Genomic DNA, 14,601 nt, shown 5'->3' with positions numbered 1-14,601 from the left:
CTTCTCCTGTCATTGGCGAGCGGCAGAATGCATCTCCTGCTCCAGCGGGGCTCACGGATGCTGAGCCAGCAGGTCCTGCTCTGGATGCTGCTCCTGAGGAAGAGGGGCGCCACGCACTCCTTGCTCCCGCAGTGCAGGACGAAGCGAAGAAGTCACCAGCTTCTCCTGTCTTTGGCGAGCAGGACACAGCCGCGGAGGCAGAGAGCCAGGCACCTGCCCCGCACAGCTCCATGGCCTTCACCGCGGATCTGCAGGACATTGCCGACCGCATTGTGAGGGAGGTCCTGATGAAGTCTCTGGCTGCACTGAAGATACCCAGCCAGCAGCCAGTGGAACAGCGAGACCTGGCACACAGCATGGCTGTGGCAACGACAGAAACAACAAACGAGGTCCAGGCAACCGACAGTGGTGAGGACGAGGCCCCTGCAGCTCAGCCCGCCTTGGCCGAGGTGGAGGAGTGGGAAGAGGACAGCGACAAAGAGCTGTCCCAAGGGGAAGACTTCACCACCAACACCATCTGGGTCAACCCCTTGGTCCTGGAGCTCTTCCAGGACCCCCACACGGGGCCCAGCAGCGAGGGTGGAGAGGCGGCAGCAGAGGCGGCTGGCGAGCGGCAGAGTGCCTCTCCGGCTCCAGCGGGGCTCACGGATGCTGAGCCAGCAGGTTCTGCTCTGCCCAGTGCTCATGAGGAAGAGGGGCACCACGCGCCTCTCAGTCCCGCAGTGCAGGACGAAGGGAAGAAGTCACCAGCTTCTCCTGTCTTTGGTGAGCGGCAGAATGCATCTCCTGCTGCAGCGGGGCTCACGGATGCTGAGCCAGCAGGTCCTGCTCTGGATGCTGCTCCTGAGGAAGAGGGGCGCCACGCACTCCTTGCTCCCGCAGTGCAGGACGAAGCGAAGAAGTCACCAGCTTCTCCTGTCTTTGGCGAGCAGGACACAGCCGCGGAGGCAGAGAGCCAGGCACCTGCCCCGCACAGCTCCATGGCCTTCACCGCGGATCTGCAGGACATTGCCGACCGCATTGTGAGGGAGGTCTTGATGAAGTCTCTGGCTGCACTGAAGATACCCAGCCAGCAGCCAGTGGAACAGCGAGACCTGGCACACAGCATGGCTGTGGCAACGACAGAAACAACAAACGAGGTCCAGGCAACCGACAGTGGCGAGGACGAGGCCCCTGCAGCTCAGCCCGCCTTGGCCGAGGTGGAGGAGTGGGAAGAGGACAGCGACAAAGAGCTGTCCCAAGGGGAAGACTTCACCACCAACACCATCTGGGTCAACCCCTTGGTCCTGGAGCTCTTCCAGGACCCCCACACGGGGCCCAGCAGCGAGGGTGGAGAGGCGGCAGCAGAGGCGGCTGGCGAGCGGCAGAGTGCCTCTCCGGCTCCAGCGGGGCTCACGGATGCTGAGCCAGCAGGTTCTGCTGTGCCCAGTGCTCATGAGGAAGAGGGGCACCACGCACTCCTTGATCCCGCAGTGCAGGACGAAGCGAAGAAGTCACCAGCTTCTCCTGTCTTTGGCGAGCAGGACACAGCCGCAGAGGCAGAGAGCCAGGCACCTGCCCTGCACAGCTCCATGGCCTTCACCGCGGATCTGCAGGAGATTGCCAACCGCATTGTGAGGGAGGTCCTGATGAAGTCTCTGGCTGCACTGAAGATACCCAGCCAGCAGCCGGCAGAACAGCAGGACCGGGCACACAGCATGGATGTGGTGATGGCACCGAGAACACCCGCAGGACCTCAGGACTTCGAGTCGCCCTTGGCTCGAGAGCCTCGGGCAGAGGCCATCACAGCCCCACTTGTGCCAGCAGCGTGCGCGGATGGAGAAGACACGGCTTCTCCCATGTCTGGAGAGCAGCAAGAAGAGGCCAGCAGCACTGTTGTCTCCCAGGCAGCGCAGCAGGACGAAGTGGCTTCTTCATCGCCGCCAAACCCTCTGGCAGATGCTGGCACGCCCCACCTTGCCCCAGCAGTGGATGAGGAAGGAGAGGCAGCGGCTTCTTCTCCCTTGGTGCGGGACCCTCAGCACCAGGTGAGCCAGGCGCGCGTGGCCGGCACCGGGCATCCCAAGGCACGGGAGGCAGGCGCAGCGCCCGGGCTGTGTGCCGCGGGGAGATGGCTGGTGCTCTCCGTGTCATCCCAGTGCCACCTCCTCCCTCCCTCACCCGTGCGCTTGCTCTCCCCATGCAGGCGGCCTCCGAGCACAGAGGCGACACGCAGCAATCCTCCGGCCGTAGCGACGTGCCCGAGGACGACTCAGGTACATTCCCGAGTCGAGTGCCGCCCCGGCGAGGGCAGCACTACGCACACGGGGCCGTCGGCCGCCCAGCCTCCCCAGCCTCTCGCCTACAGTTCTCCTTTCCTTTCCCCGCAGGCATCGCCGCCCTCCCGCACGCCCCAGCTCGACGGCGATGGCCCTCCCTCTTCAGGAGGGCGCTCAGGGCTCTGCGCAGGGCGTTCCGCTCTGCCTGCGTGGCGGGACAGCAAGAGCAGTAGTGCCCCGCTGCCAGCGCCAGGCGGGTCTCCGGAGAAGGCAGCTGGCCCTGAGCCCGCATAGCGTCCAGAGGGAGCGGCACGGGGAGGCTCGCGAGCGATGGGGGCATGGACGGCACCCCAGGCACTCAGCCGCCCTGAGGACACGATGCTGCCAGCCACCGCTCGGTCCCGGACACTTTCTGCGCCCAATAAAAGCTCACAATTTTCCCCCAGTGCTCGTCTGTGCCTGCTCCATCTTGGGAGAAAGACGGGTGCAGGCAAGGCCTGTGCCCACAGGCAGAGCTGGAGAGACCCTGTGCTCCCTCTTCTCCAGGCCGAGCAGAGCCTGTGCCCTCGGCCTCTGCCCATGCCTCCAGCGCTCCAGCTCCCGCCCAGCTGGGGCCCCCACCGGCCTCGCTCCATGCTGCCCATGTCTGCCTGGACCCGGGCAGCCGGTGCCCAGGCACGGCCTCCCCTGGGCCCAGAGGAACCCCTTCCCTGCGGTGCTGCCCGGACACTTGCTGGCACAGCCAGGCCCGGGTCTGGGCCCGGTCCCCTCACACAGTGCCTGTGTCAGCCTGGACCCGGGCAGCCCCAGCTGTGATGGGTTGACCCTGGCTGGACGCCAGGTGCCCACCAAAGCCGTTCTATCACTCCCCCATCCTCAGCTGGACAGGGGAGAGAAAAATATAGCAAAAAGCTTGCGGGTCGAGATAAGGACAGGAGAGATCATTCACTAATTACCGTCACGGGCAAAACAGACTCAGCTTGGGGAAAATTAGCTCAATTTATTACAAATCAGCCAGAGTAAGGTAATGAGAAATAAACCCAAATCTCAGAACACCTTCCCTCCGCCCCTCACTTCTTCCCGGGCACAACTTCACTCCCGGATTTCTTCACCAAGCCCCCCCAGCGGCACAAGGGGGACGGGGATGGGGTTTACGGTCATCACACGTTATTTTCTGCCGCTAATCCTCCTCAGGGGGAGGGCTCATCACACTCTTCCCCTGCTCCAGCGTGGGGTCCCACCCACGGGAGACAGTCCTCCACGAACTTCTCCAACGTGGGCCATTCCCACGGGCTGCAGTTCTTCACAAACTGCTCCAGCATGGGTCCTTTCCACGGTGTGCAGTCCTTCAGGAGCACACTGCTCCAGCGTGGGTCCCCCACGGGGTCACAAGTCCTGCCAGAAAACCTGCTCCGTGGGCTCCTCTCTCCACAGATCCGCAGGTCCTGCCAGGAGCCTGCTCCAGCGCGGGGTTCCCACGGGGTCACAGCCTCCTTCGGGAACCCACCTGCTCCGGCGTGGGGTCCTCCCCGGGCTGCAGGTGGATATCTGCTCCACCGTGGACCTCCCTGGACTGCAGGGGGACAGCCTGCCTCACCAGGGTCTTCACCACGGGCTGCAGGGGAATCTCCGCTCCGGCGCCTGGAGCATCTCCTCCCCCTCCTTCTGCACTGACCTTGCTGTCCGCAGGGTTGTTTTCTCTTACATGTTCTCACTCCTCTCTCCGGCGGCTGTTTCTCCGCATCCCAACTTTTTTTTCCTTCTTAAAAAATGTTATCACAGAGGCGTTACCACTATCGCTGATTGGCTCGGCCTCGGCCGGCGGTGGGTCCGTCTTAGAGCCGGCTGGTATAGGCTCTCTCTCGAACACCGGGGAAGCTTCCAGCAGCTTCTTACAGAAGCCACCCCTGTAACCCCCCCCCCCGCTACCAAAACCTTGCCACACAAAACCAACACACTAGCCCACAGCCGGTGCGCAGGCATGGCCTCCCCTGGGCCCAGCGGCACAGAGAAACCCCTTCCCTGCGGTGCCCCCTGTGCCTCTCCTGGCACAAGCCCTTTGGGCTTTGGGACTGTCCTGGCTGCCCAGGCTCGCTGCCCACGCAACCCCTGCCCACCTTGGCCTCCACGGCTACTGCTGCTCTCCAGCCACCCAGCCCCGGCCCTGGCACCACCTCCTGTGGGGCATCAGTCCGTCCCCGGACCGGTGCTTGGCGCTTGCCTTTGCCAGACTCCCTGGGGACCCCGGCACCCCATTCCTCTGCCCCCACCGGCCTCGCTCCATGCTGCCCACGTCCGCCTGGACCCGGGCAGCCGGTGCCCAGGCACGGCCTCCCCTGGGCCCAGAGGAACCCCTTCCTTGCGGTGCTGCCCGGACACTTGCTGGGACAGCTGGGCCTGGGCCCGGGCCCAGGCGCGGTCCCAGTCCCAGTCCCGGTCCCGGTCCAGGTCCAGGTCCAGGTCCCGGTCCCGGTCCCTGTCCCGGTCCAGGTCCAGGTCCCAGTCCCGGTCCCAGTCCAGGTCCCAGTCGTCTCCACAGTGACCGCCAGGGCTTTGTGATGCGGGGACCTCGTCGTGCCCAGAGGCCATTGTGACACGGGTCCCCTCGGGGGTATATAAGGAGCGAGAGCCCTGGGGCTCCCACTCCCAGGAGAGCAGCTCCTTCAGGAGAGCAGCTCCTTCAGGAGGCAGCATCTCCCCTGGGTGCCCATGGCAGGTCTGCGGCAGAGGACGCCGAAGATGCCCATGGACGAGGAGGCGAACGCCCGCTCCCAGCCCGCTGACAGGCTGCCGAGCCTGCAGAAGAGGAGCCAGGTGAGGGACGGGGCCACACGGGGCTGCCTCGGTGCCGGGCTTGCCGGCACCGTGGGGACCGCTGCGCCAAGGCGGCCGCCTCCATCGCGTTCCTCATCTTCCTCCTCCTCCTGCCCGCAGGTGGGACGCCAGCAGCCGGAGGCAGCGCCGCAGGGCGGACGGAGCCAGGCCTCGTCCCTCCGTGGGGACAGGCTGCCACGGCTAGAGAGCTCGCAGGCCACGGGGAGCCGCCACACGCAGGTAGGGAGCCCCGAGGGAGACGGGGCCGAACGTCTTCCCGACCCCAGGAGCTGCCGAGGGGCGAGCGGGAGGTGTGGGAGGGCACAGGCGGGTCCGGCCCCCGGAGCAAGCGGAGCCCCTCTTCCAGCCGGGACGCGAGGGCGAGGCAAGGGGGCAAGGGCCGCAGGCACGCAGCCTCTCTCCTTGGCTTCTCTTGCAGACGGACAGTCTGGCGCGCAGGGTGGCACAGCCTCGCAGCAGGGCGGCACGGGCGGAGACAACCCGTCTGCCAGCCTTGACGCCTCTCCCCAGGCCGGTGGTGGCAGCCAGGCACGCACCCACGGCTTGGCCGCCGGGCGCTGCCAGCACCCGCTGCAAGCTGCCGCCTCTGCCGGCAGCACCCGCTACGTCTTCTGCCAGCGGCAGGGAAACCGGCACCAGCACGGCGGCCAGCGGCCACCGACGAATCGTCCCATCTGCTCGGGGCGTCCGCGGTGACCAGGGCACAGCCGCGAGGGTGCAGGTCCAGAGGCCTGCCCCGCTCAGCCCCACAGCCCGTGCCGCAGCTGCGAAGGGGACAGCCCAGTGCCTCAGGAGCGAGGTCCCGGGCAAGGTTGCAGCTGCAAGCCGGAGACCCAGCCGGCAGCCGGAGGCACCGCGAGATGGGGCGCACGGCACGGCTGTCGCAACGACTGCAAGAACGGATGAGGTTGGGGCAGCCGACAGCGGCACGGCCCCTACGGCTCGGCCCGCCTTGGCCGAGGAGGAGGAGTGGGAAGAGGACAGTGACAAAGAGCTGTCCCAAGGGGAAGACTTCACCACCAACACCATCTGGGTCAACCCCTTGGTCCCAGAGGTTGTCCAGGACCCCCACGCTAGTTCCCACGCAGGGCCCAGCAGCGAGGGCACAGAGGCGGCAGCAGAGGAGGCTGGCGAGCGGCAGAATGCATCTCCTGCTGCAGCGGGGCTCACGGATGCTGAGCCAGCAGGTTCTTCTCTGCCCAGTCCTCATGAGGAAGAGGGGCGCCACACACTCCTTGCTCCCGCAGTGCAGGACGAAGCGAAGAAGTCACCAGCTTCTCCTGTCATTGGCGAGCGGCAGAATGCATCTCCTGCTCCAGCGGGGCTCACGGATGCTGAGCCAGCAGGTCCTGCTCTGGATGCTGCTCCTGAGGAAGAGGGGCGCCACGCACTCCTTGCTCCCGCAGTGCAGGACGAAGCGAAGAAGTCACCAGCTTCTCCTGTCTTTGGCGAGCAGGACACAGCCGCGGAGGCAGAGAGCCAGGCACCTGCCCCGCACAGCTCCATGGCCTTCACCGCGGATCTGCAGGACATTGCCGACCGCATTGTGAGGGAGGTCCTGATGAAGTCTCTGGCTGCACTGAAGATACCCAGCCAGCAGCCAGTGGAACAGCGAGACCTGGCACACAGCATGGCTGTGGCAACGACAGAAACAACAAACGAGGTCCAGGCAACCGACAGTGGTGAGGACGAGGCCCCTGCAGCTCAGCCCGCCTTGGCCGAGGTGGAGGAGTGGGAAGAGGACAGAGACAAAGAGCTGTCCCAAGAGGAAGACTTCACCATCAACACCATCTGGGTCAACCCCTTGGTCCCAGAGGTCGTCCAGGACCCCCACGCTAGTTCCCACACGGGGCCCAGCAGCGAGGGCGCAGAGGCGGCAGCAGAGGAGGCTGGCGAGCGGCAGAGTGCCTCTCCTGCTCCAGCGGGGCTCACGGATGCTGAGCCAGCAGGTTCTGCTGTGCCCAGTGCTCATGAGGAAGAGGGGCACCACGCGCCTCTCAGTCCCGCAGTGCAGGACGAAGCGAAGAAGTCACCAGCTTCTCCTGTCTTTGGTGAGCGGCAGAATGCATCTCCTGCTGCAGCGGGGCTCACGGATGCTGAGCCAGCAGGTCCTGCTCTGGATGCTGCTCCTGAGGAAGAGGGGCACCACGCACTCCTTGCTCCCGCAGTGCAGGACGAAGCGAAGAAGTCACCAGCTTCTCCTGTCTTTGGCGAGCAGGACACAGCCGCGGAGGCAGAGAGCCAGGCACCTGCCCCGCACAGCTCCATGGCCTTCACCGCGGATCTGCAGGACATTGCCGACCGCATTGTGAGGGAGGTCTTGATGAAGTCTCTGGCTGCACTGAAGATACCCAGCCAGCAGCCAGTGGAACAGCGAGACCTGGCACACAGCATGGCTGTGGCAATGACAGAAACAACAAACGAGGTCCAGGCAACCGACAGTGGCGAGGACGAGGCCCCTGCAGCTCAGCCCGCCTTGGCCGAGGTTGAGGAGTGGGAAGACGACAGCGACAAAGAGCTGTCCCAAGGGGAAGACTTCACCACCAACACCATCTGGGTCAACCCCTTGGTCCTGGAGCTCTTCCAGGACCCCCACACGGGGCCCAGAAGCGAGGGTGGAGAGGCGGCAGCAGAGGCGGCTGGCGAGCGGCAGAGTGCCTCTCCGGCTCCAGCGGGGCTCACGGATGCTGAGCCAGCAGGTTCTGCTCTGCCCAGTGCTCATGAGGAAGAGGGGCACCACGCACTCCTTGATCCCGCAGTGCAGGACGAAGCGAAGAAGTCACCAGCTTCTCCTGTCTTTGGCGAGCAGGACACAGCCGCAGAGGCAGAGAGCCAGGCACCTGCCCTGCACAGCTCCATGGCCTTCACCGCGGATCTGCAGGAGATTGCCAACCGCATTGTGAGGGAGGTCCTGATGAAGTCTCTGGCTGCACTGAAGATACCCAGCCAGCAGCCGGCAGAACAGCGGGACCGGGCACACAGCATGGATGTGGTGATGGCACCGAGAACACCCGCAGGACCTCAGGACTTCGAGTCGCCCTTGGCTCGAGAGCCTCGGGCAGAGGCCATCACGGCCCCACTTGTGCCAGCAGCGTGCGCGGATGGAGAAGACACGGCTTCTCCCATGTCTGGAGAGCAGCAAGAAGAGGCCAGCAGCACTGTTGTCTCCCAGGCAGCGCAGCAGGACGAAGTGGCTTCTTCATCGCCGCCAAACCCTCTGGCAGATGCTGGCGCACCCCACCTTGCCCCAGCAGTGGATGAGGAAGGAGAGGCAGCAGCTTCTTCTCCCTTGGCGCGGGACCCTCAGCACCAGGTGAGCCAGGCGCACGTGGCCGGCACCGGGCATCCCAAGGCACGGGAGGCAGGCGCAGCGCCCGGGCTGTGTGCCGCGGGGAGATGGCTGGTGCTCTCCGTGTCATCCCAGTGCCACCTCCTCCCTCCCTCACCCGTGCGCTTGCTCTCCCCATGCAGGCGGCCTCCGAGCACAGAGGCGACACGCAGCAATCCTCCGGCCGTAGCGACGTGCCCGAGGACGACTCAGGTACATTCCCGAGTCGAGTGCCGCCCCGGCGAGGGCAGCACTACGCACACGGGGCCGTCGGCCGCCCAGCCTCCCCAGCCTCTCGCCTACAGTTCTCCTTTCCTTTCCCCGCAGGCATCGCCGCCCTCCCGCACGCCCCAGCTCAACGGCGATGGCCCTCCCTCTTCAGGAGGGCGCTCAGGGCTCTGCGCAGGGCGTTCCGCTCTGCCTGCGTGGCGGGACAGCAAGAGCAGTAGTGCCCCGCTGCCAGCGCCAGGCGGGTCTCCGGAGAAGGCAGCTGGCCCTGAGCCCGCATAGCGTCCAGAGGGAGCGGCACGGGGAGGCTCGCGAGCGATGGGGGCATGGACGGCACCCCAGGCACTCAGCCGCCCTGAGGACACGATGCTGCCAGCCACCGCTCGGTCCCGGACACTTTCTGCGCCCAATAAAAGCTCACAATTTTCCCCCAGTGCTCGTCTGTGCCTGCTCCATCTTGGGAGAAAGACGGGTGCAGGCAAGGCCTGTGCCCACAGGCAGAGCTGGAGAGACCCTGTGCTCCCTCTTCTCCAGGCCGAGCAGAGCCTGTGCCCTCGGCCTCTGCCCATGCCTCCAGCGCTCCAGCTCCCGCCCAGCTGGGGCCCCCACCGGCCTCGCTCCATGCTGCCCACGTCCGCCTGGACCCGGGCAGCCGGTGCCCAGGCACGGCCTCCCCTGGGCCCAGAGGAACCCCTTCCCTGCGGTGCTGCCCGGACACTTGCTGGCACAGCTGGGCCTGGGACCGGGCCCAGGCGCGGTCCCAGTCCCAGTCCCGGTCCCGGTCCAGGTCCAGGTCCAGGTCCCGGTCCCGGTCCCTGTCCCGGTCCAGGTCCAGGTCCCAGTCCCGGTCCCAGTCCAGGTCCCAGTCGTCTCCACAGTGACCGCCAGGGCTTTGTGATGCGGGGACCTCGTCGTGCCCAGAGGCCATTGTGACACGGGTCCCCTCGGGGGTATATAAGGAGCGAGAGCCCTGGGGCTCCCACTCCCAGGAGAGCAGCTCCTTCAGGAGAGCAGCTCCTTCAGGAGGCAGCATCTCCCCTGGGTGCCCATGGCAGGTCTGCGGCAGAGGACGCCGAAGATGCCCATGGACGAGGAGGCGAACGCCCGCTCCCAGCCCGCTGACAGGCTGCCGAGCCTGCAGAAGAGGAGCCAGGTGAGGGACGGGGCCACACGGGGCTGCCTCGGTGCCGGGCTTGCCGGCACCGTGGGGACCGCTGCGCCAAGGCGGCCGCCTCCATCGCGTTCCTCATCTTCCTCCTCCTCCTGCCCGCAGGTGGGACGCCAGCAGCCGGAGGCAGCGCCGCAGGGCGGACGGAGCCAGGCCTCGTCCCTCCGTGGGGACAGGCTGCCACGGCTAGAGAGCTCGCAGGCCACGGGGAGCCGCCACACGCAGGTAGGGAGCCCCGAGGGAGACGGGGCCGAACGTCTTCCCGACCCCAGGAGCTGCCGAGGGGCGAGCGGGAGGTGTGGGAGGGCACAGGCGGGTCCGGCCCCCGGAGCAAGCGGAGCCCCTCTTCCAGCCGGGACGCGAGGGCGAGGCAAGGGGGCAAGGGCCGCAGGCACGCAGCCTCTCTCCTTGGCTTCTCTTGCAGACGGACAGTCTGGCGCGCAGGGTGGCACAGCCTCGCAGCAGGGCGGCACGGGCGGAGACAACCCGTCTGCCAGCCTTGACGCCTCTCCCCAGGCCGGTGGTGGCAGCCAGGCACGCACCCACGGCTTGGCCGCCGGGCGCTGCCAGCACCCGCTGCAAGCTGCCGCCTCTGCCGGCAGCACCCGCTACGTCTTCTGCCAGCGGCAGGGAAACCGGCACCAGCACGGCGGCCAGCGGCCACCGACGAATCGTCCCATCTGCTCGGGGCGTCCGCGGTGACCAGGGCACAGCCGCGAGGGTGCAGGTCCAGAGGCCTGCCCCGCTCAGCCCCACAGCCCGTGCCGCAGCTGCGAAGGGGACAGCCCAGTGCCTCAGGAGCGAGGTCCCGGGCAAGGTTGCAGCTGCAAGCCGGAGACCCAGCCGGCAGCCGGAGGCACCGCGAGATGGGGCGCACGGCACGGCTGTCGCAACGACTGCAAGAACGGATGAGGTTGGGGCAGCCGACAGCGGCACGGCCCCTACGGCTCGGCCCGCCTTGGCCGAGGAGGAGGAGTGGGAAGAGGACAGTGACAAAGAGCTGTCCCAAGGGGAAGACTTCACCACCAACACCATCTGGGTCAACCCCTTGGTCCCAGAGGTTGTCCAGGACCCCCACGCTGGTCCCCACGCAGGGCCCAGCAGCGAGGGCACAGAGGCGGCAGCAGAGGAGGCTGGCGAGCGGCAGAATGCATCTCCTGCTGCAGCGGGGCTCACGGATGCTGAGCCAGCAGGTTCTTCTCTGCCCAGTCCTCATGAGGAAGAGGGGCGCCACACACTCCTTGCTCCCGCAGTGCAGGACGAAGCGAAGAAGTCACCAGCTTCTCCTGTCATTGGCGAGCGGCAGAATGCATCTCCTGCTCCAGCGGGGCTCACGGATGCTGAGCCAGCAGGTCCTGCTCTGGATGCTGCTCCTGAGGAAGAGGGGCGCCACGCACTCCTTGCTCCCGCAGTGCAGGACGAAGCGAAGAAGTCACCAGCTTCTCCTGTCTTTGGCGAGCAGGACACAGCCGCGGAGGCAGAGAGCCAGGCACCTGCCCCGCACAGCTCCATGGCCTTCACCGCGGATCTGCAGGACATTGCCGACCGCATTGTGAGGGAGGTCCTGATGAAGTCTCTGGCTGCACTGAAGATACCCAGCCAGCAGCCAGTGGAACAGCGAGACCTGGCACACAGCATGGCTGTGGCAACGACAGAAACAACAAACGAGGTCCAGGCAACCGACAGTGGTGAGGACGAGGCCCCTGCAGCTCAGCCCGCCTTGGCCGAGGTGGAGGAGTGGGAAGAGGACAGAGACAAAGAGCTGTCCCAAGAGGAAGACTTCACCATCAACACCATCTGGGTCAACCCCTTGGTCCCAGAGGTCGTCCAGGACCCCCACGCTAGTTCCCACACGGGGCCCAGCAGCGAGGGCGCAGAGGCGGCAGCAGAGGAGGCTGGCGAGCGGCAGAGTGCCTCTCCTGCTCCAGCGGGGCTCACGGATGCTGAGCCAGCAGGTTCTGCTGTGCCCAGTGCTCATGAGGAAGAGGGGCACCACGCGCCTCTCAGTCCCGCAGTGCAGGACGAAGCGAAGAAGTCACCAGCTTCTCCTGTCTTTGGTGAGCGGCAGAATGCATCTCCTGCTGCAGCGGGGCTCACGGATGCTGAGCCAGCAGGTCCTGCTCTGGATGCTGCTCCTGAGGAAGAGGGGCACCACGCACTCCTTGCTCCCGCAGTGCAGGACGAAGCGAAGAAGTCACCAGCTTCTCCTGTCTTTGGCGAGCAGGACACAGCCGCGGAGGCAGAGAGCCAGGCACCTGCCCCGCACAGCTCCATGGCCTTCACCGCGGATCTGCAGGACATTGCCGACCGCATTGTGAGGGAGGTCTTGATGAAGTCTCTGGCTGCACTGAAGATACCCAGCCAGCAGCCAGTGGAACAGCGAGACCTGGCACACAGCATGGCTGTGGCAACGACAGAAACAACAAACGAGGTCCAGGCAACCGACAGTGGCGAGGACGAGGCCCCTGCAGCTCAGCCCGCCTTGGCCGAGGTTGAGGAGTGGGAAGACGACAGCGACAAAGAGCTGTCCCAAGGGGAAGACTTCACCACCAACACCATCTGGGTCAACCCCTTGGTCCTGGAGCTCTTCCAGGACCCCCACACGGGGCCCAGAAGCGAGGGTGGAGAGGCGGCAGCAGAGGCGGCTGGCGAGCGGCAGAGTGCCTCTCCGGCTCCAGCGGGGCTCACGGATGCTGAGCCAGCAGGTTCTGCTCTGCCCAGTGCTCATGAGGAAGAGGGGCACCACGCACTCCTTGATCCCGCAGTGCAGGACGAAGCGAAGAAGTCACCAGCTTCTCCTGTCTTTGGCGAGCAGGACACAGCCGCAGAGGCAGAGAGCCAGGCACCTGCCCTGCACAGCTCCATGGCCTTCACCGCGGATCTGCAGGAGATTGCCAACCGCATTGTGAGGGAGGTCCTGATGAAGTCTCTGGCTGCACTGAAGATACCCAGCCAGCAGCCGGCAGAACAGCGGGACCGGGCACACAGCATGGATGTGGTGATGGCACCGAGAACACCCGCAGGACCTCAGGACTTCGAGTCGCCCTTGGCTCGAGAGCCTCGGGCAGAGGCCATCACGGCCCCACTTGTGCCAGCAGCGTGCGCGGATGGAGAAGACACGGCTTCTCCCATGTCTGGAGAGCAGCAAGAAGAGGCCAGCAGCACTGTTGTCTCCCAGGCAGCGCAGCAGGACGAAGTGGCTTCTTCATCGCCGCCAAACCCTCTGGCAGATGCTGGCGCACCCCACCTTGCCCCAGCAGTGGATGAGGAAGGAGAGGCAGCAGCTTCTTCTCCCTTGGCGCGGGACCCTCAGCACCAGGTGAGCCAGGCGCACGTGGCCGGCACCGGGCATCCCAAGGCACGGGAGGCAGGCGCAGCGCCCGGGCTGTGTGCCGCGGGGAGATGGCTGGTGCTCTCCGTGTCATCCCAGTGCCACCTCCTCCCTCCCTCACCCGTGCGCTTGCTCTCCCCATGCAGGCGGCCTCCGAGCACAGAGGCGACACGCAGCAATCCTCCGGCCGTAGCGACGTGCCCGAGGACGACTCAGGTACATTCCCGAGTCGAGTGCCGCCCCGGCGAGGGCAGCACTACGCACACGGGGCCGTCGGCCGCCCAGCCTCCCCAGCCTCTCGCCTACAGTTCTCCTTTCCTTTCCCCGCAGGCATCGCCGCCCTCCCGCACGCCCCAGCTCAACGGCGATGGCCCTCCCTCTTCAGGAGGGCGCTCAGGGCTCTGCGCAGGGCGTTCCGCTCTGCCTGCGTGGCGGGACAGCAAGAGCAGTAGTGCCCCGCTGCCAGCGCCAGGCGGGTCTCCGGAGAAGGCAGCTGGCCCTGAGCCCGCATAGCGTCCAGAGGGAGCGGCACGGGGAGGCTCGCGAGCGATGGGGGCATGGACGGCACCCCAGGCACTCAGCCGCCCTGAGGACACGATGCTGCCAGCCACCGCTCGGTCCCGGACACTTTCTGCGCCCAATAAAAGCTCACAATTTTCCCCCAGTGCTCGTCTGTGCCTGCTCCATCTTGGGAGAAAGACGGGTGCAGGCAAGGCCTGTGCCCACAGGCAGAGCTGGAGAGACCCTGTGCTCCCTCTTCTCCAGGCCGAGCAGAGCCTGTGCCCTCGGCCTCTGCCCATGCCTCCAGCGCTCCAGCTCCCGCCCAGCTGGGGCCCCCACCGGCCTCGCTCCATGCTGCCCATGTCTGCCTGGACCCGGGCAGCCGGTGCCCAGGCACGGCCTCCCCTGGGCCCAGAGGAACCCCTTCCCTGCGGTGCTGCCCGGACACTTGCTGGCACAGCTGGGCCTGGGACCGGGCCCAGGCGCGGTCCCAGTCCCAGTCCCAGTCCCGGTCCAGGTCCAGGTCCAGGTCCCGGTCCCGGTCCCTGTCCCGGTCCAGGTCCAGGTCCCAGTCCCGGTCCCAGTCCAGGTCCCAGTCGTCTCCACAGTGACCGCCAGGGCTTTGTGATGCGGGGACCTCGTCGTGCCCAGAGGCCATTGTGACACGGGTCCCCTCGGGGGTATATAAGGAGCGAGAGCCCTGGGGCTCCCACTCCCAGGAGAGCAGCTCCTTCAGGAGAGCAGCTCCTTCAGGAGGCAGCATCTCCCCTGGGTGCCCATGGCAGGTCTGCGGCAGAGGACGCCGAAGATGCCCATGGACGAGGAGGCGAACGCCCGCTCCCAGCCCGCTGACAGGCTGCCGAGCCTGCAGAAGAGGAGCCAGGTGAGGGACGGGGCCACACGGGGCTGCCTCGGTGCCGGGCTTGCCGGCACCGTGGGGACCGCTGCGCCA

General features: G+C 66.4%; 2 protein-coding genes across 2 annotated transcripts; both read left to right on the top strand.

Moving 5' to 3' along the window:
• The first annotated feature begins 4,967 nt into the window (after window positions 1-4,967).
• On the top strand, window positions 4,968-8,931 carry LOC138690787 (treacle protein-like). The gene is made up of 3 exons (XM_069811685.1): window positions 4,968-5,072; window positions 5,193-5,312; window positions 5,512-8,931. Exons 1-3 carry the CDS (start codon window positions 4,968-4,970, stop codon window positions 8,929-8,931), a joined length of 3,645 nt encoding a protein of 1,214 aa, XP_069667786.1.
• Window positions 8,932-9,697: 766 nt separating this feature from the next.
• Window positions 9,698-13,661, top strand: LOC138690786 (treacle protein-like). The gene is made up of 3 exons (XM_069811684.1): window positions 9,698-9,802; window positions 9,923-10,042; window positions 10,242-13,661. Exons 1-3 carry the CDS (start codon window positions 9,698-9,700, stop codon window positions 13,659-13,661), a joined length of 3,645 nt encoding a protein of 1,214 aa, XP_069667785.1.
• The last annotated feature ends 940 nt before the right edge of the window (window positions 13,662-14,601 follow it).

The sequence above is a fragment of the Haliaeetus albicilla genome, chromosome 23 (assembly GCF_947461875.1).
Source record: "Haliaeetus albicilla chromosome 23, bHalAlb1.1, whole genome shotgun sequence".
Taxonomy (NCBI): domain Eukaryota; kingdom Metazoa; phylum Chordata; class Aves; order Accipitriformes; family Accipitridae; genus Haliaeetus; species Haliaeetus albicilla.
Note: the sequence above shows the minus strand (reverse complement) of the source record. Positions and strands in the feature narration are given on the sequence as shown.

Coding starts and splice junctions, on each gene's coding strand:
- LOC138690787 (XM_069811685.1), top strand. CDS start 4,968: ATGGCAGGTCTGCGGCAGAGGACGCCGAAGATGCCCATGGACGAGGAG. Junction 5,073..5,192: donor GCCTGCAGAAGAGGAGCCAG/GTGAGGGACGGG, acceptor TCCTGCCCGCAG/GTGGGACGCCAGCAGCCGGA. Junction 5,313..5,511: donor CGGGGAGCCGCCACACGCAG/GTAGGGAGCCCC, acceptor CTTCTCTTGCAG/ACGGACAGTCTGGCGCGCAG.
- LOC138690786 (XM_069811684.1), top strand. CDS start 9,698: ATGGCAGGTCTGCGGCAGAGGACGCCGAAGATGCCCATGGACGAGGAG. Junction 9,803..9,922: donor GCCTGCAGAAGAGGAGCCAG/GTGAGGGACGGG, acceptor TCCTGCCCGCAG/GTGGGACGCCAGCAGCCGGA. Junction 10,043..10,241: donor CGGGGAGCCGCCACACGCAG/GTAGGGAGCCCC, acceptor CTTCTCTTGCAG/ACGGACAGTCTGGCGCGCAG.